Source organism: Diabrotica undecimpunctata, chromosome 7, assembly GCF_040954645.1.
Source record: "Diabrotica undecimpunctata isolate CICGRU chromosome 7, icDiaUnde3, whole genome shotgun sequence".
Taxonomy (NCBI): Eukaryota; Metazoa; Arthropoda; class Insecta; order Coleoptera; family Chrysomelidae; genus Diabrotica; species Diabrotica undecimpunctata.
The window spans coordinates 9,218,389-9,242,884 of NC_092809.1; the positions used below are offsets into that span (position 1 = coordinate 9,218,389).

The 24,496-nt window shown below is 34.7% G+C and overlaps 1 protein-coding gene across 9 annotated transcripts in view; it reads left to right on the forward strand.

The window, feature by feature from the left end:
• Nucleotides 1-24,496, forward strand: part of LOC140444955 (uncharacterized) — a 607,786-nt gene that overhangs the window by 102,338 nt on the left and 480,952 nt on the right. For 2 of the 9 annotated variants that reach the window (XM_072536676.1, XM_072536679.1), the window contains one exon: nucleotides 6,312-6,344. The exons of the other annotated variants lie outside the window; for them this stretch is intronic. In XM_072536676.1, the coding sequence (XP_072392777.1) occupies nucleotides 6,312-6,344 (33 nt within the window). The remainder of the gene's footprint in view (nucleotides 1-6,311; nucleotides 6,345-24,496) is intronic. 9 annotated transcript variants of the gene reach the window in all.

Sequence of the window (24,496 nt, forward strand, 5' to 3'; positions counted from 1 at the left end):
CGGAATAACATTTAAAAAATGCCAGTTTTGTCTTCGCCTTAATTAGTCTTGAAAGATAAAAGGTTGATGTGCAATAGTGGCACAACTCAAAATAAGGGTTGGATTTAAAAGTCTTTGTTACAATTTGGCCCTCAAAGGCTAAACCTTTGAGGTCCAAACTTTAAACCCTGTTTTGAAAAATTTGCAGTTTTTATGTTGTGCCACTATTGCATACAGCCGACGAAATGGTCTACCAAATGAGTACAAAAAACTACTACAGAACAGTGTCGTGGTCGAAACCTGTCGTCGCTAAGAAATAAATAGATTGCGAGTAAGCCTGTCATTTATTTTTACTAACCAGTTTAAGATTATAATAGTTTTCGTATATAACAAGTAATGGATTATCATCTAGGTACCCCCAAAAACTTTTTTTTTGGTACATAGGTACTGTGTCAACGCAGATAATTACATATGCTACTGTATGAATGAACAAATAATGTAATAGAATAACGCAGTAAATTATAGTTAGCTGTAATTAATCTTCATAAAGTTGTATTTTCAAATTGACAAATATTTTTGTTTAATAAGTTCGTCATTGTGACACAAATGTTAAATTGTAGGATTAATTATGTAAATGCCTTTGTACCATAAAACGCAACATGATCCGGTCAATATTATTCTGCTAGTTTACTGAACAGGTCAAGTTTGCATTATCACAATTAATTTTTCAACGGGAAAATATTCAACACATGCAGCCCGTAATGATAATTATCCAGTTGTCTTCTAATCTACATATATCATACTGAAATATAACCCAGGCATATTTGACGAAATATGAACACCAGATATAGTGTTTTTATTGTTGTAGAGCTTAGTTTTACTTTAACTGATACTATCGGTATATGACTATATATCGGTATTTATGCTATTATCAACATCAGATTAGAAAATATTTTTAGGAGTAGGTGTAATTATCCATGAAGTTTATGTTGAAGTTTAATTGCGAGATAATCATTACCATTAAAGCTGGATTTAAATATTTTTGTACATATATAAAAATCAACGACTTAGAAGTAATTTTGGGCAGTTTAACATAAAGGTTGGGGCATTATACGATGGATGAATATGATTTTTGGATAAAAATTTGAATAAGTTTTAACTGCTCTAGAGCCCATTCCGCAAACACACGTTAAATCTTATGACATAATATTAGTTAGGTTAGGTTAGGCTTTTTTTTTTGGTTTTTAATGAGGAGGGTGGTCAAAATGTTCGAAACATACCTCGGTGGGCCGAGGTATGTACCAAACCTACCTAGAAGGTGAGCAGAACCGCCTTTGGACATAGGAAATCTGGATAATTCAGAAATTATTGGAGGACGTAAAAAACCTATAAAAAAACAACAGGTTTAGAGTTAAAACGTACTGTAGCGAGATTAAATAAAACGAGCGGTTCGAATTTATATAAATATATTTATTTATAACTTTACATTTCGGTAGTATCTTAACAACTAAACTCTACTTCTAACGTTGTTACATATATATACCAAAAGTATTATGTTCGAGAAGATTCTGGCGTAGTCCCACCTCTAATTCGCCTACGGGACCGGTTATTCTCATTACTGTAGCACGCCTCAGATGGATAGGTCATGTAATCAGACGAGAGGAAGATGCCATAGTCAGAAAAGTTTTTGACCGAAGAGGGCCGATCGGACAACGAAGAAGAGCGAGACTTAGGTACCAAGACAACCTAGAAAATGATTTGAAGTCTATCGGAATTAGAGCGTGGAGAAGAGTTGCCAGAGACAGGGGCGAATGGAGGATTGTTCTGAAGAAGGCTTTGGCTCATAAAGAGCTGTAACGCCACTGATGATGATGACCGGTTATTCTCTCTCGCACTCGATACATCGCGAATCTTCTCGAAGAGTTTTAGAGATGCAATTCAACCGTTACCTGGGCCATGCCGAAAGCATGTTCGTAACAGTACGTTTTACATGAAATAAAATTACTTAATTTACTACTGTCTCCAAAATATCAAATTTATTTAAGATATTATCTTATGATATCTGTATATAGGTAGATATCTTTGGTTATGACAGATAATTATATCTTTCCCATATAAAGCCAATAATACCTGCATCAAAATTGTTAATCATTCACTTGTGTATGTTTTTATGTACCACTGTTGAATCTAGAATAATACCTTTCATTGACCCTGATTACGAGAGGCGTGCCATCACGAACAAATATTACTAAATAATTAATAGTTCGGTCTATAAACTACAAATTCAAATGAGCTAACAAGATAGTTAACACGATTAGTGTTCAGTTGAAATGCAACGGAACGTGAATTGGAAACTAAATAGTATCATTCATTAAATTTTGTATTCTCTTAAAGAAAACCGTAAAATATTGTTGTTTAATATTCTTCTTCTTCAAGTTTCATCTTCTATCGAAGGTTAGAAATCATCATGGCTATACGGACCTTGTTGACCGCCGCTCTAAATAGGTCTGCAGTACTGCATTCAAACCATTCCCTCAGCTTTTTAAGCCAGGATATTCTTCGTCTTCCACATTCGCTTTTCTCGATTTTTACTTGCATAATAATTACGCGTATAATATAATATTTAAGCAATAATTGTCTTCTTCTTCTTCTTCGCGCGACTAGGATTACTCCTGTTTGTCTGCCTCTTATTCTGTTTCAGTCGTTGTTGACTGTACATTATCTTTCCACCTTTTTGGCGGCCTTCCAACGGATCTTCTGCTATACGGCTTGTTGTTTTTACAGATGTTCGCTAATCTATCTCGTCCCATTCGGTTTACATGTTCGTTCTAGTTTTTTTTTTCTTATTTTTATCCACCTGTTAATATTTTGAATTTTGCATTGTTCGCGTATACTTCTGTTGGTTTGTCTGTCTCTTAATGATGTGTCCGCTATTGATCTTAATACTTTCATTTCGATATTGTTGATTTGTTGTTTCGTCTTTCTTGTATCGGTCCTTATCTCCGCTGCATATGTTAGGATTGGTCTTACTGTTGTCTTGTATACTTTCATTTTGCTTTCCATGGTCAGTTATTTGTTTCTCCATATGGTTTCGAGGCAACCACTTACTCTTGCCGCTTTTGATGCTTGCCTTGTGGTCTCTGTTCTTATATCCCTGTCACTAGTGATCTCTACTCCTAGGTAATTGAATTTCATTACTTGTTCTACAATTTTGTCGTCTATTTCTAGTTTGCATCTACGCGGCTCTTTGCCGGCTAAATGTATACTGATCACTATACATTTAGTTTTTTCTACTGATATTCTCATATTAAGTTTGTTTGCTGTGATATTGAAGGTGTGGAGCTGCCTTTGTAGGTTATCTTCGTTATCAGCAATTAGTACTGCATCATCGGCATAGCATAGTATCCTGATTTTAGGCGCTCCCATGTGGTATCCGTGTCGTTTTCTTACTTCGTGAATTATTTGATTCATCACCATATTGAATAACAATGGGCTGAGCGAGTCTCCTTGGCGGATTCCTCCTTTTAGTTCTATGCATTCTGTTTCCCCTGTTGGCATTATAACTCTGGTCTTGTTCTTGTTAATTTCATTAATTGTCCTTATTATCTGATGGTCTATTTGTTCAGCTCGTAATAAATTTAAGATGTCATTTCGCTTCACTCTGTTAAAAGCACTTTTTAAATCTACAAAGCACATGTATGCTGGTTTTCCATATTCAATAGACTTCTCTATTATTTGTCTGATAATAAAAATTGCGTCTATTGTGCTGCGGTTCTTTCGGAAGCCTTGTTGTTCATCTGCCATGTTCGCTTTTTCCTCGATTTTATCTTTTATGACTGCCGTTAACAATTTTAATGTACTATTCATCAGACTAATGCCTCTATAATTTTCAGGATTTCTCGAGTCTCCCTTTTTAAGTATCGGTAGCAGGAGACTTTCTTTCCATTCCGCTGGTACTACTCCGGTATTTATTATATCGACGAATAATTTTAGGAGCCATTTGCGTAGTGTTGTTCCTGTATATTTTAGCAGTCCATTGTTTATCTTATTTTTCTTTATCTTATTGTTTATCTCTTTACCAGGTGCTTTTCTGTTTTTTAATTTTTTTAGTCGTTCTTGTAGCTGTTCTTCTGATATTAGTACTCTATCGTGAGTTTCGTTAATGATTATTTCTCTGTTCTCTTCTTCTCCTTCTCCATATAATTTCGTGAAATGTTCAGTCCATTATTCCTCCGTAATGTTATCTATGCGTTCAAATTCATTCATTTCTGTTTTTTGTCTCCTTATCATCTTCCACACATTTTTCTGGGATCCGTAGAGGTCGTATTCCATATCTTTGGTAAATTTCTCCCAGTGTTCTTTTTTGATGTTATCTATTTCTTGGTTTACTCTACTCCTGATTCTCACGTAGTCTTCTCGTGCCTCCGGTGTCTTCACTCCTTTGTATGTTAGGAAAGCTTGTTTCTTTTCATTTGTTAGTGCTTTTAACCTTTCGTCGTACCATGGTGTTTTGTATTCCCGTTTATTTCTGTTAACTTTTCTTTTACCTAAAGCTTCTTCCGCTGCTTGTAGGATACATTTTTTAATAATTGTCCAGGTTTCTTCTATATTCTTTTTAGTCTCTAGGTTATGGCTGTTAAGCTTTTCTGTTAGTCTGTTTCTATACAAGTTTTGTGTCCCTTCTTCTTCTAAGCTTTCTATGTTTAACTTTTCTTCGACTTTTGTATTTCGCTTGCCTTGTGTGGTGATTGCTATATTTATTTTTCCTAGTACCAGGCCATGGTCGGATCCTAGCAATAACTGAAAGTAATATATTAATATATAATATTTAAATCTACAGAGAGGTATTCTAAAAGACAAAAAATCATTCCTGTTCTTCTAAATGTGCCCATCTTCTAGAGATGTTGGCGACAACATTGACCCATCTTATTCTATTCACAGTCCATTTCCTAAGATTGGCCAGCCAGGGTATACGTCTACGTCCAGGGTCTCTCTTACCTTCAATCTTACCTTGTAGAATCAACTGTAGAAGTCGGTGTTTATTATTACGCATGATGTGGCCGAAATAAGCCAATTTTCTGTTCTTTACGGTGTTAATAATTTCTTTGTCTTTTCTTAGCCTCTGGAGAATAGTTATGTTACTTGTGTGGTGTATATATCAGAACCTCAACATACGTCGCTAGCACCACATTTCAAATGCCTCTAATCGTTTTAGGGCATCTTCTGTAAGGCTCCAGCTTTCTACTCCATAGAGGACAGTAACACCTAAGAATTCTTATGGGTATTTTGATACTTAAAGATAAGTTTCAGAGAATCTTCCTAAGGCTGTTGAAAGAGCTTCTGGCTCTTTCAATACGAGTTTTTATTTCGTAGCTGTGATCCCAAGTATCCTTTATTGCAGCCCAAATAGCCTATTTTTACCACTCTTTTTAACGGTATATCGCTAATTGTAATTTAGGCGTTTTTTTGGTGTTCTTACTAATGATCATTATTTTTGTCTTCTTGCAATTTAGTTTTCTTGAATCATAATTTGGCTAAAAAATAAAAATTCATATTAAATTTTGCCGTTGTATTGGTATAATTTAGTTTTATGCTATTTCCAAGAAAAAAAAATGCTTTTACCTTTTTTTTTTAATGCTTCATAAAGCCAAAATTGTAAGTTTTCAATGTAATCTTCGTCCCAAGGGTATGATGTAACTGTTTGTATGCAAAAATAAAACCGTTGTTTGTACTACTCTATTTATAATTTCATCATATTTTCTCATCTATTAGACGATCCTAGGACTTCAAATAATTATTTCAAAACCAAAATAAGCCAAATCGATTCAGTCGTTCTCGATTTGTTATAAACAAAGTTATAAAAATGTAAAATGGCGTTTGTTATATGTCATTTTATGATATTTTATAGTTATAAAATATCATAAAATGTCGTTTAACAAACGAATAAAATAAACTAAAACTGTAGAGGTGAAGTCGTGTAAAGCATTTTAAATTTACAATTAAAAAAATAAGGGGCATTCATCGAGATAAAAAATATCCTATCTCCTAAGTTGGACCAACAAATACACTTTCACAAAATTTTATTGCAATTGGTTCAGTGGTTTTTGAATTTAGCTTGGACAAACATCGACCGTTACACGAGATTTTTATACATAAAGATTGTTACTGCTTCTAATCTTGTGTTAGACGTGGGTGTTTGCGAGTACATCTGTTTCATCTAAAATATCGTATATTAAACACACAAATTACTATCCATTTTTACCCATTAGAAAATTCTATTTTAATTGTTTATTAATTCTTTTAATTATTATTAATATGTTTTTTATTTGCAGGTACGTGTACTGATGAATCATCAACGACAGACGGTAAGATCAGGTCAAATCAGTTTTTTTTTGTTCCACAAATTTACAAAACAGATGTTTTGTTTTCACTTGTATATTGTTAATTCAGCAAATGTTTATCCACTTGGAGCTAATGGGTTAATTTACCGCAGTCTTCGATCGGATTTGTAACCATTTAATAAATTAATAAAATAATATTAGGCCAGTTTATAAGACAATTTTTCTTAAATGTACATAATATTCAATATTATATTCTTATACTCTTTTAACTCAAAAGTGGTGATTTTTTTAGCGATAGGCAAATTCTTCTACAATTAGTTTTACTATTTGCAAACAAGAAGTAAAGGGACGTAAAGAAGCGTTATCTTTAGCTGCTTATGGAAAAGAGATTATAGCCGGTAGATGAACCTCTCTGGGTGGTATAACATGAACTTTATTAGTATGGCCAAAAATTGTTTCTTGAGAACTCTACCCCAAAATATTTTATTTTACAAACATACATAGAAATATTAGGAGTGACTAAAGTTTTCATTAAATCAAATGTAATTACTGATGTGGTATCTTCATCCTGGGCTGCATCTTCCGTCATACCACTTCGAGCTGCTTCTGCGATCCATGGGTGTAACTGGTTTTCTGTTTCCACTCTGCTTTTGACCTTACTTGTACAACTTTTTATTTTCATATTATAAGCGTCACATAGTTTGCAAGTATCGGTACGCGGATAACGGAAATAAAGATTAAAATCTTCAGCAGAAAAACGGTATCAGATTTAATTTCAATGCAGGGCATCCGCCAGCCGCTTATACGTATTTCAATGAGGTACCTGATCAGGTTGAATAGGACAGGCAAGAAATTCTTTCAACAAACTGAAAAAAGTACTCTGCAGCAGCGACATTTCAATTTCTTTAAAGATAAGACTTCTGAAATGCTACGTGTTCTCCATATTATTTCATGGGTGGGAGGCTTGGACTTTAAAGAAAGCTGTTTCGGACAGATTGGAAACCTTCGAGTTATGGGCCTACAGAAGGATATTAAGAATAAGTTGGGTGGATAGAGTCACGAATTTTAAGGTGTTGAGAAGAATGGGAAAAGATAAAGAGGTTTTAAATACAATTCAAGTCAGAAAACTGCAATATCTGGGACATGTCATGAGGGGCGAGCGTTATAACTTGTTGCAATTAATAATGCAAGGAAGAATACAGGGTAGAAGTAGTCGCGGAAGAAGACGCATCTCCTGGTTGAATAATTTGAGAGCTTGGTTTAATGCACTTCTGCTGACCTCTTTAGAGCAGTGGCGTCGAAAGTACGAATTGCCATGATGGTTGCCAACCTTCTTAGAGGAGATGGCACGTGAAGAAGAAGAAGGTTCTTTCATCTGAAACTTGTTAAGTTTTCTTGAAAAATGATTTGTAAACCTGAACCTTCCTCTGAGCGACACAACTGACAGAATTAAAAAGTGTATCTTACAATCAGGCCTAATAATCCATCAGCCTTCCGTAATGATCCGATCATCTGGTCTTCCATTATTTATACATTAAAGTGAAAATTATTTTACAGTTTAATAGAATGAAGAAGTGATAGTGGTTTATGAATGGATCTATAAAAGTAACAATAGTACACATGGCACAGTTTAGTTTTCTAATTTACTTGACATATTATTATATTTTACTAGTAGTATGAGATCGAAATTTATTATTTATTTTAAGTAAGTAGTTTGTGTCTTTTATGTATATAACGGGTAGGATATAATTTCAATAAAGAATCTTCTTTCATTATTTAGCAGTACAAAGTTACTAATTTATAACATTTTTAATTTTAAACAACTTTTTATTTATGGCCCAAATTTTGATAAATTTTGTTTACAAGTGAAAGGAAAATCATCCCAAATAAATTCACATCTTTTAGATTTCCGAATAAGACCGTATTTTTACACATTAAGTATACGAGGAAAAACAAAATTGTGTTTTTTCACCTGAGTTAAAGACACCCTGTGGTGAAATTTAGGTGTCCCTCAGAACGATCCTGTATGCTTTATTATATCATATGCCATATCAATAGGCAGTTGATCTGGCCTCGGGCTTTTTCCGTTTCTGGTGTTCTTTAGTGGATATAATATTTCTTGCTTTGTAATTTCTATACTTGTTTCTCTGTCCTCGAAAGATATGCGTTGTAGGTTTCCTCTTTCGTCGTCGAAGAGTTCTTCCATATATTCTTTCCATCGTTTTAGCTTTTCGTCAGTCATTATCATAGTATGTATTTCTATTTTTATCTAAAAGAGTTTTGTTGTGGTTTCTTTTTTGCAGCCCTGCCATGTCTTTAACCTTTTTATGTAGGTTGAATAGGTCGTATTTGTTCTGAAGATCTTTTATCTCTTTACATTTCATTGTTAATGATTTTGTAATTGTTACTGTCTTTGTTCTTGGCTTGTCTTCTTTGGTCCATCCTGTCGAGTATTTCATCGGTCATCCAGTTGTCCCTCTTTCTTATTTGTTCTTTTAATATCTCTTTACATGGAACGAGGAGGCAGTTTTTTAACGTTTCCCATTGTTGGTTTATCTCGTAGGTGTAAGTATCTAATTATATAGTATATAGTATATTTTCTGTTGGATTTTGTTTTTTATATCAGCTTCTTTCAGTTTTCTAACATCTAATTTTGGAGTTTTTTGAGGTTTTCTAATACGTTGAAGCTTAAGCGTGACATCAGCGATTAGTGGGTTATGGTCTGATGTCTGCTCCTGGATATGTTTTAACTGATATGATGGTGTTACTATATCTCTCGTTAATCATTATATAATCGATTTGGTTTCTTACTACTTTTTCCGGTTTATCTGCTGGTGAGCGCCATGTATATAATCGTCTCATAGGTAATTTAAAGAACGTGTTTGTGATTATTAGACTTTGTTCTTGGCAGAATTGTATTAGACGATCTTCTCTATCGTTACGTTCCCCTAGTCCTTGATCTCCCATTATCGTTCCAGATCTTCCCTTGTCGACTTTTGCATTGAAATTGCCCATAACTACCGTGATTTCCCTGTTCTTTGTCATTTTTAGTGCATCTTCAATATGTTGGTAGAATGTTTCTACTTCATCTTCTGTTGCATCCGTCATTGACGCATATTCTTGGATCAAATTTAGTTTTGTGTGTGATGCCCTTATTTGTAGTAGCATCACTCTTAGCTCTTAGTACACTAGCTTTCTGACAAAACCCTCTATTGACTTGTTAAGTTCTGTATCGACAATAGTTGCTACTCCACGTCTATGCTGGTTGTCAATGTTTCCCGAGTACTATAAGGTACCGGTTTCTGTCGAAAGATATCCTGAGTTAGGCCACCATGTTTCGCTTACACCTAATATATTGTCTATTAGGTTATCGAGAAAATCCAATAATCTACAACAAAAAATCCTACCCTGTATTTTGTTGCAACTAAAAAATAAGTAATATATAAATGCCGTGTATAATTCATTCAAATAATTTATAATCCCGTAGTAAACTTTAGATTAAATTACAAATTATACGAACTAAAACACCCCTAGAATATTTACCGTTATCAGCAACCACTCCTATCTGGCAAACAGAAGAAAAAGACCAAAGCGAGATCTTAAACAGGCGTTGGCTGTTTGCAGGACACTCAGTAGAAGATTAATTAATTTCCACGTTATTCCATTAGACCACGCCTGCGAATTCGCGAACCGCAAATGCGTCGAAAAACTAGTGGAAAGCATTTTCTAGGACTATTTATCACTTTTATGAGCTTATTAGCAAAAATATTATGACCTCGCAGGGGAGGGTGGGTACAAGGTCAGCAAATTTCATAATTTCATTATAAAACCCATAGTTGACCAAATTCAACAAGAAACTACAATTTTGCAGTTATATTTAAAAACTTTATGGATGCAGTGCCTCGGAGAATTTAAAATTCTTCAAGTTATTGCAAACAGGGGTATCACTCTTATGGATGTAACATCATAGATCAAATATTCGTGTTAAAAATGTTTCAGAGCAGTACCATCAAGCAACAGTTAAAGCTAAACCTCCTTTTTATAGATTTTAATCAAGCTTACGATTTTGTGATAAGAAGGCGTCTCTACCATGCCCTAAGAGTACTGGGAATTTCAGAAAAGATGATCAGACCAGTAAAAATGACCTTAATAAAGACTGACAATAGAGTAAGGATAGAAGGAAGCCTAACCGTAATATTTGAAGTAAGAAGGGAACTAAAGCAGGGAGATGCGCTGTCCACAATACTCTTTAATTTCTTGCTGGAGGCAATAATAAGAGAAAGTAGAATACGAACGAAAGATATGATTTATGATAACAGAAGCCAGGTTCTGGCCTTAGCGGACGATGTGGTGTTAATGGCAAGAACTAAACGAGAACTGCTGAGGATTTTCAAACGCTTTGAAGCCAAGGCTAAACAGTATGGACTGATTATTAATGAGCACAAACAAAGTATTTGGAAATGGGGCCGACCACATATGAAAACACACAACTGAAGACTACTACAAACAACGAGAGTGAACAGTATTGCTTCAAAAAGATGAGGGAGTTTGAGTATCTAGGAGTAACCCTAACAAGTAAAGGAGAAGAAAGCCAAGAAATTAAGAAGCGGATTTCGAGAGGAAGGAAGACGGTCAGAGCTCTACACAAACTACTAAGCGTAAAAAACATCCTCAGAACGGCAAAATTGAGACTATACGGAACAGTGACCCATCTCATGCTTCTATATGGAATCGAAACATGGCTTTTGCGAAATAATAAAATCACAATTACTATCGTTATTTTTACTCTTTCACTGAAGCTATTCTTCATTAATAGGGCACGCACATATTCTCATTTTTGCTTTTCTGAGCTTGGTAATCCAAAAATTTTGGAGTATGTTTATAATAAACAAATTCCTATTTCCTTTGATCTGGGATTCGCCTAGATAATTACGCAGGAAATAAATAAGAATCTTTCTGCTCATGATTTTTGGTGATGATTTCACTTCTCGGGAGGGCTGCTGTAAGAAACGGTCGCTTTCATTGTGGAGATCCGAATTTTGCCATCGAGGACTTTGATATTGACAGCCGTGAGAGAACGATGAAGTTCCGCTCAGGTTTGGCCTGTCTCTAGTTTGTTTTACCACAATTGGGCACGTAGCAAAAGGATAAGAAAATCGATAATGTAGTGCAGCACTACCAATATATAAGTATAACAATTAAACAAAGATACAATTAAGTGATAAGTTTTAATTCAGTTGAAAATTAGTCAGTGAAGTCTACAGCAATAATAAGTTGTGTAAGTTGAAATTAATTTTAAACCTTCGAATGTTGGAGATAAGATCGCTAAATGTCTTCTTTGTAGCCAACTGAAGAAATACACATGTTAACTTTTATTGCCTACATATCTAGTGCAGTGCAGTGCAAATTTTTTTCTATAGGGTATGCACTTTTTTCCAGGTATCCCGTAATAATTTTTGTTTGTAAATACAGACTAACAGTTCCATGTCAATGCTCTGGTGATCAAAGGGAATTGTTGTGCCCTTTTGTTCAACTAATTAATATGTAAAAATTTTTTACAGATAGTAAGATATAATGCCTATAATATCAGGATAGTATGCTATAACTGAGGTAACGCCCAAATATTTTTGCTAAATTTTACTATTTGAATTCATTTTGCAGTTTTATTCAATTATTCCACCTAATTTTAGAAGTATTTACTTAATACCTGATTTATTTAAATTTGTATTTTTGTTTGTTCCTCTCTGTTTTATTTTATTGATGTTTACTTGAATAATTTATTATCATTCCATAATACGTTTATCTGGCTGAACTTTTAAGAAATAAAAATTGTTAATTTGTAGAAATTATTTGTTTAATACTCTCCCATAATCTTCCTTTCTTCTGGTATCATACCATATTGGTTTTTTTTTAGAGGTTTAGCCTATTTTTTTTATCCTCCTTAAGCCAATCTTCTCATAGATCCAGTGTCGAGTTTTCCTCGTCGCTCGACAAAGAACTAGGTGGCGTCCTTTTTATTTAGTACCAAATACCGTCATTTTCAATTTTACATTTCAATTTCCAATGTTTCTAAATATACCCCCATCACAAATGTATTGACCCAAGTCCCAAAGTTCACCGTTGTGTCCTTGAGCTCCTGTTTGCAAGGTAAAATAACTCGCACCTGGATTTTCTTCTTTTATTTCAAACCCCCACTTCCCACCTAGACAAGTTAAGTTACAGTGTTACATTAATGGTGGCACGTCCTTTTTACACTTGGTAAATAAAATTTCTTGTAATACTACACAAAATGGAAATAAGTAAAGAAGAAAAAACCAAACGACGCAATAGGAAAATTTGTAGGATATTCATTTTATCACACATATGACTTTTTCTTCCCTTTTCCATAAATAAAATTATATAAGTCCTTTTCAACATCTGCTATCCATTCGTCTCCATTGCTGCACGCTTATGACAATTTCATACTTCCAGCTCTAGATTTTTTTACACGAAGATTATTTTAGAAACGTTCAACACCCCGGGCTCGTCTACTGAAATACAGCTAGTTATTTCTGACGGAAATGGGGAAATGTCGGAAGGGTAGGTATATTTCTGGATATTTCGTACACGTGTGAGGGGTTTTATTAGAGGGTGATTTTTCGCCGTAAGTAGCGTGTCTTCATTTAAGTCGTCGTCTGTCGACAATATAAATCCGCTACGATTTTTCTCTTTCGTTCTTACCGCAAAATGTCAAATAAACGGGAAGAATGTCGATGGATATTTGTTGTATTGTTGAGGAAGTTCTTTTAGTGTGAAGATGTGACGGCGTATTTTCGACTTTAATGGTGTTACAAATCAATGTCATACTTGAAAACGTAAATACGTGAGAAAATTTGAAAAACAAATTATTTGGAAATAAAAAAACTAAAAATGTTTAAAAGAAAAAAAAGCAACTATAGTTAATAGTTTGCCGTATCCTATGAAAGCCATGTGAAATAAAATTGCTATAATACAATTAAGGTAAACTTCAGAGACTTCGATATGCTGGTCATATAGTGAGAATGGAGACTGAAAGATTGCAATAAAGAGACCTAGATAATAAATGCAAGGCGCAAGACCAAAAGGAAGGCCACGGAAAAGGTGGAAGGATGAAGTGGTAGCGGACACGCAAAATTTGCTAGAAGTGAGAACCTGTAGAAGATCGGCTCGGGACCGGCAAATTTGGAGGCATAGGAGGTACCATAGGTACCAAATGATAATTTAAAACATGTAGGGCCTTATTAATATTTCATTTATCTTTGTTCCATTGGGTACATGTATTAAGATTTTACTACGAAAGATTCAAACACTTTTTAAATACTTTCCATACATTACATTGACTGTTTTGTTTATACATCCGTCCAAAAAATGTTATTTTAATCAGTTGCCATCTAGACCCTATACAGAGACATTGTCTCAGGATCAGCAGCAGCCCCCTTTGGGAGTCGTACGTTTCCATGCAGGGTAATCTATTAAAAACTTTAACATTACATCTTATTAACAAAAATGTAAGAAATAACAAATTTTGTACCATTTTGAAGGTTATTTATCCAAATATTTAGTGGCTTAACCCATGTACACCTGGTAAGTATTTTACCACATTGCTTAGTCAAAATTTAATATTAACGTTTATATTCAGTAAAGTGGTAATACTTATTCCAGGTAAATGCACTGATGATGAACTTATTATGCCGAAAACGTTCTGTCATGTAGCCCGAAAATTATATACCTTTTATAAAGGATTTTTAATAAAAAAAAAAAATGAAATGTATGTTAGTGTTATTTGTATTATTTTCATTTTCATGTAAAATTTGTAGTTTATATCATTGTCTTTAATTTGTTCCATACGGTAAATAAAATCGGACTCTTTTCCCGTATTAGAATTTCGCACACCTTTATTATATCTATTCCTATAATACCGCAGAATATGTGACACTTGGGCCAGACGGTCAAAGTCCAATTCCGACGCCACTGTCGGTAAGCGTTGAATCTGCATTACCGGCCGAGCATGAACCTTAGACAAACCTTAGACCGGAACCATCTGGCAACTGTAAATTCTTCTTCTTTTCCTCATCTAATGTCAGCTGTAAATTCTTCTTTATCTGTCAACTGTCAATTCTTCTTCTTTACCGTAGCTAATGTCAGAACGAAGCCACCGACCAATGGGAACAAAGTCCCGTCCACCGACGTCAGAAACGATCTGTTCGCGGTTTCTTATAAGCAGCTATTTCAATTGTCAAATATTCTTCTTTGCGTGGACTGACAATTCTCCTTCTAATCAGCAGCCGTTAGCCGTCATTTCAATTATCAAATATTCCTCTTTGCGCCAACTGTCAATTCTTCTTCTTATTAGCAACCGGTATGTAGCTGTCATGGCAAATCTTATTTTGGTCGAGCCATCTGTCAATTCTTCTTCTTTTCGTCTGTCATCTCAATTGTCAAATCTTCTTCTTTGCGTCGACTGTCAAGTCTTCCATCTATCAAACGAGATAGCACACTTGGGATGATAATAATAATAGATGTACAAGGCATTAAAGAAGAAGGCCTTACAACATATGAAACCTATCTCGTTTGATAGTTGGAAGACTTGACAGTCGACACACAGAAGAAAATTTGACAATTGACGTGACAAACGAAAAGAAGAAGAATTGACAGATGGCTCGACCAAAATAAAAAGATTTGATAATTGACATGACAGCTACCGGTTGCTAATAAAAAGAAGAATTGACAGTCGACGCAAAGAAAAATATTTTATAATTGAAATGACAACTAATGGCTGCTGATAAGAAGGAGAATTGACAGTTGACGCAGAGGAATATTTGACAATTGAAATGACAGCTAACGGCTGCTTATAAGAAGGAGATAACAGATCGTTTGTGACGTAGGTGGAAGGGACTTTGTTCCCATTCGTCGGTGGCTCCGTTCTGACAGTAGCTATGGAAAAGAAGAAGAATTGACAGTTGACAGATGACGAAGAATTGACAGCTGACATTATATAAGGAAAAAACTAAGATTTGACAGTTGACAAATGGTTTTATAGTAGTAACACAACTTGTTTTGTCAGATAAAGTACTGTGGCGCTCGCTGTTCAATCAATTATCAAAAAATATTTTGTTATTTATATGTCTTGGTACCCTTTATGTTTGGCCGTTGCCGAAGTACTACGTTTGAAGTCATCCTGGTTCAGGAAAACCATTGGGTAGTAGATTACTTTGATTACCAGCAAATAGTTCATAGCCATACGAAATATTTTCTTCTTTTGAAAGATATCGAGAGGAATTTACGGAGGGAAAAGAAATGAAGATGGGTGGGAAAGAAGGACAAATAACAAATTGGAATGTTTGTTTGAGGGGTCCAACATTACAAATTTCATAAGAGCATAAATATTGCGATGGTTGTGGCACGTGCAAAGGATGAATACTTCGCCTTCACTTCTCATTCAAAATAAAGGCCTTAAGCTATCCTTATTAGAATCTATGGAAATTAACAAATTAAAAAACACAGATATATTTCTGAATGACCAACTTGAGAAAAACAGTTCTCCCCTCCTCAACCTATTTCATTAGAGACTATAAAGTGAAAACGCATGCCAAAAATAGATCACTTGAGAAAGTTTTCAGTGTTTTATTGTCACATATCTATAATAATAAAAACATTGAATATAGATCAGAATTCCATTGCCCTTCACCGTTTTCCATATAGATATTGTTGATAGAAAAATTTTTCAAGGGGGGATTATACAAATCGACTTCCCCATTTTACGATAGCGAACACGACGCCACTGCTTCCTTTTACGTTTACAAGGGACGGAAACGCCTCGAGCCCTAACTTATTGGCGGCTTATCGATGTGAAGACTGCCGTTGAAAATATATAACTAAACTAACCTGGGAAAAATGAAATAAAACGATCTGTTCAGACTTTCAGGATGCGAGAGAGGTTTTCTTTAGGGTGAACATTGACGTCCAACCGATCACAACAGTTTTTTGATCGGAGTAAAAGAGCTTCGTAGGCCAACAAAAAGGAAAAATGAAATTTATATAATATATGACTAAATTTAAGACCACTATCAATCTTTTGAAAACCCTTTGGCTGAATAACCGAAAGCCACATAAAAAGGGAATTCTATACATATGAATATAATTAACTACAACGTCATTGACTTACACGCCAGAACTGAGACAAACTAAAAGATTTTTAGAACTATCGCCTGAAATCTCAAGTGACTGAGGTCGCCCCGAAATGAGCAAAAAGATACTTAATTGGTAAAAAAAGTCTTCTCACTAGATATTTTCCCCTGAGGTACTACCTCAAGACTACTGAGACAATAAGAAATATTACAGCGATAATGATAAAGAAACGAAAGATATATGACCTTACATAGGTACTCTCCAATCTACACTGTTATCAGACTTGTAGAGAGGGGGTCTGGAATCTTCAAAAGACATCTCAGTCCAGGACGCCGCTTGACTGAACTTAGTGCAGGATTCATTCTTCGTACTCCCGGTGATAGTTCCCGAGGTACTTTAAAATGAGCTCTCGTCGCCGAGTCTACGCCGAACGTCTACCTGCTAAACCAGACCCTTCTCTGTCGTCTAGCGATCCGGACGCGGAATGGCCGCTGTAAGGCCGGCATCACTTCCGAAGCACTACCTTTATTCATTCATTCTCCATTCATATACATCCACACTCCATTCGTCAGCAAGGAGGCTCCCTGTCTCGTTTCAGGTAGCTCGTAGAAGACCCTCATCACTCCTAGACTCCTAGTACGGCATCATTCCCAGACGGGTATTTCCTCCTTCCCCACAGTCTGACTCACGCATTCTAACTCATACAGTCTGACCCACTTTTCTAGCTTCAACTTTCAGCATCTTTCACTCTTACCATTGCCGTTGGTCCAGCTGTCTTTCTTCCTCTTCCTTTTTCTTAATCACTACACGGATATAGCTGTGTATGTTAGTCCAACCTGATTTATTTTCAATCATTCTCTCAATCATTTCTCTCACTGTAACAAAATTCACACCTGTGTCTCTCCAGTCTGTTCCTTTCTACTATCCATCTGCTGCAATCTAACATCGTATGTTTCACAGTGTCCGAGTATCCACAGTATAGGCATTCATCTGTGTCAGCCTTTCCGAACCTAGAGAGGTAGGCCCTAAAACACTCGTGTCCTGTGAGCACCTGCGTCAGGAAATAATCCAGTAGCCTGTGGCCACAGTCCACCCAATATCTTATGTTCGGGATCAGCATTTTCGTCCACTGTGCCACATCCTGCGTGTTGTTCCATTCTTCTTGCCATCTTTCAATTGACCTTTCCCTTTCCTGTTTTCTCTCGACCACAGTAAGGTTTGGGCCTTTTCTCTCATAGAGCTCTTTTCTTTATACCGCCAGAACATGCAACGGATGTGATGGTCCATCCAGTGCTGTGGTGCATCCAGTGATGGTCCACAAGGCTGCCGCAGACACAGTCCTGTAGGGGAATGACACTCGCAACAGACTTGTTCTGTCCACGTGTGTCATGAGCCTCCTATAGAAAAGAAAGCTGGATCTTTATGGTCATTAATAACAAATTTTGTAATGAATAACAAAAAAATTAAAAAGCTAAAAAAATAACATACAAGATTCTTACAAATTACATAAAAATACATAAGACATTTACTTACTTTTTCAAATCTTATACATTTGACACAAATTTCTTATAACTGCATAGTGTTTCTTAAACAATTGCAAGTGGCCGTTGTGCTAACAGCTATTTTGGAAAATATGGCACAGTGTGTATTATAATATGAACCTTAGTATTTACTTTGTCGTTCAGTTCATAAATACTAAATACAAAAGAGTTTTACGATTCAAAATATCTTATAGAAGTGTATATGTGATGATAATGAGTCACATGTTATCATCTCGGAAACTGATTTAAAACCCAGTTCAGACAGTGAAGGTGATAATGTTTCACTGGACGTATTAGAAGACATCTTCTTCTTCTTAAAGTGCTCTCTCCTCAATGGAGGTTGGCTACTACAATTTTAAACTCTTTTCTATCTTCAGCTGTTCTTATTAGCTGTTCAAAATTTAGCCCTGTCCATTGTCGGATGTTTCTGAGCCACGATAGTCTTTTCCTTCCTAGGCCTCTCTTTCCCTCGATTTTTCCTTTCACTATAAGTTGGGCATATTGGTACTTATTATTTCTCAGTATGTGGCCTAGGTATGATGTTTTTCTAACTTTTACTGTGTTTAAAAGTTCTCTTTCCTTGCTTGCCTATTCTATGCAGCACTTCTTCGTTTGAGGTATGCGATGTCCATGAAATTTTGAGTATTCTCCGGTAGATCCACATTTCAAAGGCCTCCAATTTATTTACGGTTGATGTTTTAAGGGTCCACATTTCAACTGCATATAGAAGACTCGACCCGACGTAGCATTTTGATAAACGTAGTCGAATTTCGAGTTTTATTCGAGAATCACAAAGCAGATTTTTTATTTTTTCGAAAGATTTTCTGGCCTGTTCTATTTTCGATCTTATTTCTAGATCAGGATTTAGACTGCTATCGATCCAACATCCCAGGTACTGAAATCGATTGACCTGTTCTAAAATGTGCCCATTTATTGTGCAAGGTTGAGGTACGTTTTGGTTTTTTCGGATTGACATCACTTCGGTTTTTTTAATGTTTATTTTCATACCAAATTGCTCACAGGTCGAGTTGGTCTTGTCGATGAGTCGTTGTAGACCCAAGTCGGAATCCGCAATTAACACTGTATCATCGGCGTATCTGATACTGTTGATATTGACTCCATCCTTGGAATCCTCCAATGCTTCTTTAGATAGAAACTCGGAGTAAAGATTAAACAGCAGAGGCGACAGAACACATCCTTGTCTAACTCCCCTGCTAATTTCTACTTCTGCGGATGTGGAACCTTCGATCCTAACTCTGGCGTTTTGGTTCCAGTACAAGTTTTTTAAGAATTTGATGTCTTTTCCATCTAAACCGACTTCTTGCAAACGTTCTAATAGACATACTAAAGAAGAACAACAACCATCATCATCCTACCTGGAACAAAAAATAACCTTGCCATCTTAACTAAAAAAAAAATAGATTTCCTTTTTCGTTTATTTCCTAGATAGGCCTTGTAGGCCTAGAGCATATGGCATATGTATCTATTGTTACCATAGGGAGGTTAGGGCCTTCATAAAGAAATAACTTCATATCAGCTCCCTAGGTGCTCTACAGAGGACTTCGGTCAGTCAATTCGAAGTTTCCTCCGCGTTTCCATCTCAATTTGGTGGGTTGGTTAATTTCTCACAAATCAAACTCTGTTTGGTGGTGAAAAAAGTCCTAGCAAAAGAGTCTAAGAACAAGCAGGGAGCAGAGCCCCGTAAAGGAGGCCCCCAGGGTATAGGAGACCCTACATGGGAGCCGGAGTAAGGCTAGGCTTGACTACCCCTGGCGTCCCCTGACTTGGAAAATGCACTCTTTTTATACACTTTATTTCGTATGGATATGTGCTTTTCCAAGTATATCGGCCAATCATAAAACGTGCCCATTGGTCCATAGACTAAGGCACGCGATGACAATATCTTTTACATTATTACAAAAGCCAATTTTACATTATATTACTTACATACAATTTACATTATACTACAATTCACAAAAACAATTATTTTGTTTATTGTCTGGTTCCACCATCTGCATTTACTGTTCTTCTCCACGCACCTTTGTTTAATGCGCAATGTTTTCAAAATTAGGCTGTAACAATGAAAATTTAATACTGGCCGGTCAATGGAAGTGACAAATTTTATTGATGTCATTTTAATCGTCAAAAATGGCAAAAATTGCGCGACGTTTTTTATTTATTTTACAGATTTATAGAAACTGACTTCATTTGCGGCAAAATACAAAAATTTTGTGAGAAAGCTGAACTTTTCATCTTTAAAACGCATGTTAATTTTTGTCGATAGGATAATCTGATCAAAAGATATCGAATATGTACCGTCGACTTGGTTTATTTAAAATTGATTTCGCGTGCATACCTGACATTCAATCTCACCGGTCGCTTCAAGCGTTGTTTCTACGAGAACGGTTTATTCTACACAAAAAGTACATTTTTTTCTATGGCGTGCAGATTCTTCGTAAATTGATGTTTTCCGTTTTTCTAGCATCTTCGTCTACTTCATCCTTACATCTAAGTTTTGATCTACCTCTCCGATCTACTTCCCCTTGGCTGTGACATAGAATTCGTCGAATTTGTATAAACATAAATGTGAAGAAACTGCTAATATCCTAATATAATAAATAAGCTAATAATATATATATATATATATATATATATATATATATATATATATATATATATATATATATATATATATTGCACCTTGTTAAAAGCGATAGAAGACTTTTATTGCAGAAGGTTGTATATAGGAAATAGAAACCTGTAACAAAATGTATATAGATCACTTGGGACAAGGTCCCTGATGTGATAAAGATCTTTAGAGTAGTAGTGAAGATAAGTTTCAAACTAAGTTAAAAGTAGAAGTTTAAAACTGAATGCAGTTCAGCTAGCTGGGTATGCTTGAGACTGGCCAGTTGATACTCAAGGTAGGGTTAGGCCTATTTGCATGCCCTGAGAAAACAGTAAAGAATAGTAACTATAGATATTAACTAAGAAAATATAAGAATAAATAAAACGAACTAAGAGTAAGTACTGCCAACAGGAATGTACTAAAGAAGGATGATTAGGGCGCCACGGAAGATGTTTACTGGACTCTTCGTCTAACAAACACTTCACCTAGTGACTTTATTGCTGCCGATAACTATGATTTTCTGTAACTAGATATACACTTATATATAAAAGAAGGTGGTTTAATAAAACAGATTATCACTTACAACCCAATTTAATAATAATAAAGTATAAACCCTGTGAACAACGTAATGTACAATTTAACTTAAATACCCTTATAATATGAAAATCCTATTAACCCTTGTTTTTTATATACAATATATTTTACATTCCCTAATGTACTAGAAAAGTATGAACTTCGGGTTACACTTCAAATTGAATGCTTTTAACCTTCGATAAAGTTTTATTCACTAATTAAACAATATTTACTAACAACCAAAATTTATATATCCAAACAACTATAACCCTTCCCTATATTTAACTCAATGTAGCAGTTTGACAATTTCTGATTTGATTCAAATCAGATGACCTGTAACTGTACTTAAATTGGTCTGTTCGGAAAGGAACAGATCCAAGATTAACCAATGAGGTTACCAGTAGGGCTGTAAAAATACCAAATGGACCTTTGTGCACAAATGACCTTACAAAAATTGTATTACAATACACCCTGCCCTGTTATAACTAATACGTACATATTTAAATTATTTAATGACAAAAAAAAACAAATTATATTAAGAAAAATTGAATGTTATATAGATAATGAAATGCAAATATGGATTATGAAAATTGACTGTAATGATTATTAAGATTGATTCGTTCAGCTCACTAAAAGTTTAAACAAAATTTAGGTAACTTATTTTTAAAAATAGTACAAGAACAATTAAGAACCTGACTACTATCAAACCGAGAAGGTTCTTTTTCCGGAAGCCTGAACGCCGCTGGGACTCGTCCGGGTGAACGTTAGAAGTCTCACTCTCCTAGCACCAAAAACTAAATACTAACTCCAGAATCCAGGGGAAAAAACCAAAAACTAAAAATAAACCAGCCTTCATCCAGTACCCAAATCGAAAATGAAAATTGACTGTTATATTATTTTTTCTTCTTCCAGCAACTAAAAATAAAATCAAAAAAGCTCTCATTAGCTTTATTCTGATTTGATAAAAAACAAGGCGGTTAGGATAAGAAAAACTAGCCAGAATGATGATAATTAATGAAAGGTTTCGTACATTTTTTGTGACCTTGGAAAATTAACCGAAAACTATGTATTTATAAAAAGATTATTGGGATTTCATTATGAATATTTCAAGGAAGAAATAAAGTTTAACTTATCTTGATGAATATATTATATACAAATACAAATAGTAATGAAGGATCTCCTTACATTACCGAATTAATTGGATATTGATATGAGAAAATGTACTTAGGAGAATTTCTAATAGAAATAATTCTGAACGTAATTAGACTGATATAATTAGGGTAAAATTATTGAATAAATAGTATAAATATGAAACTAACAATGGTTTAAAAAGATTATTATTATTTTTTTTTAATTAAAATGAAACTCACCCAACGCAACAATATTCCAGTATTTAAACTAAAACCTCCTTTTCCAAAACTTCAAATACTCATTAAAACAAACATGCCTTCTTTAAACTTAAATTGGCCTCCGAATAAACTTAAAATTTTTCTAACTCGAGAACCACGTGGCGTTGGTCGCTGGAGAATCCTCTGTCTCCTTCAAAGGTCGAATATAAAGTGCTTATTCAAACTTTTAAAATGGTTGACTTCTGTCAGTTCCAAGCTAAGCGGAAACGACAGGTAAAAAGGTTGACCACTTGATTAACATACCTTTTACCCCAAAGATACAGAGATAATTAGTTAATACAAGTCCATGTATAGTTGGTTGCATAAATTACAGGCACAATTAAGTTATTTTACATCTATAAGTAACGATAAAGTAATCTTAAAAACGACAAACCGTCTTAAATTAAGCTAGAGGGTAACAGTGAGTCTTAATTATTAGTTTTTTGTCTTTTATTATATTACTTCCAATGTTGTGTTGATCCTTCTTTTGTTTCTGTAAAACTGTGAGTATGTTTGCGCTTATTGCATTTATCGAGAGGATTGTCAATTTTCTTTACGGACTTTATATACGATAGAAGGTACGCCTATGCTCAGAGTGATGAAAGAAATATTGCTGTGATGGAAACTGATATCAAGCCATAAATTGGCCAGACGAAAGTCCTTATGACATGCAACTTTAAAAAAATACATTAGTTTGAAGATGTCTACCGTCTGATAGATTTATAGCATTCGGTAATGCACGGCCGGTAGGAAAACGAAAATTTACATTTTTAATAAAACTGTCTTATTTTTCTACATGAAAGGAGTCGTTAAAAAAGAAGGCTGTTAATTTAGCTAGTTATTTTACTGTTAATTCGCCCTCTTTGCAGCTCCTACCTCGTTCGGTTAAAGATTTTAACTGAAATTTAATAAGATCTGGATCGGAGAAAAATGTACGATCTTTATTTTTTAATTCGTAGAAGTGGTTACAATTATTTAAAGAAAACTTTTTGTTGTGTCTTTTATTTTCCATAGGGTGCTGGATTTAATGATGATTATAGATTTTGCTTGTTTATTTGTTTTCACATTGTTACATGGATGGATCGTGGATATGAATAGATTATGGTTATACCATGCGGTCCATATGTATGGAATAAATTCTTTTTTACGCGTTATTATGTACTATATGAAAAAAACCTGAAACAGGTCGATTTTTATTTTTAAATTGACAATTTACAGTATGAAAATATTATCCCCCTCCAGCACCCCCTTTGAATTATAAGCACCCCCTCGAAAATTTTAAATAACAAAGGGGGTCATGTGGCACCTTGTTAGAAAGGGATTTTAGTCCTCTGTTCAGCAATATAAAGTTTTTTGAGTTTGTGCAATCATAACTAAGAAAATTGATTTTTACAATTAAATTAAATGTTCAACTTGACCACCGTTATTCACTTCTTGACAATAACCGAGGCGATTTTGGAATTCTTTTGGAAAACAATTGATATGAATCTAGTAGGCTGCTGTCATAAAGTTACTAAAAGATGTCAGTATAATATTTGTGCGCGTATTAAATTGTATTGTGGCTCATTTATCCGAGACGCAAAGAATAGACATTTTAATTATGATTGGTTGTGGTAATAAAACAAGAACTCAAAAGGAGGTTTGTAAAATGTTTAATAATAAACACCCTGGTCAACAATTTTAGCAGTCTACAGTTAGCAAAATTGAAAAGAAGTTTCGTTATACAAGACATGTAAAAAATATTAAAAAACCAGGTAGAAATGTTAAATTTATTGATGAAAAAAAGTTAGATGTACTTCTAGAGATTGAGGAAAATCCGCATAAAACAACTCGAGAACTTGCCGCCGTCAATGATCTAAGTAAATCATCTATTTTGAGAGTTTTGCATAAAGAAAAATA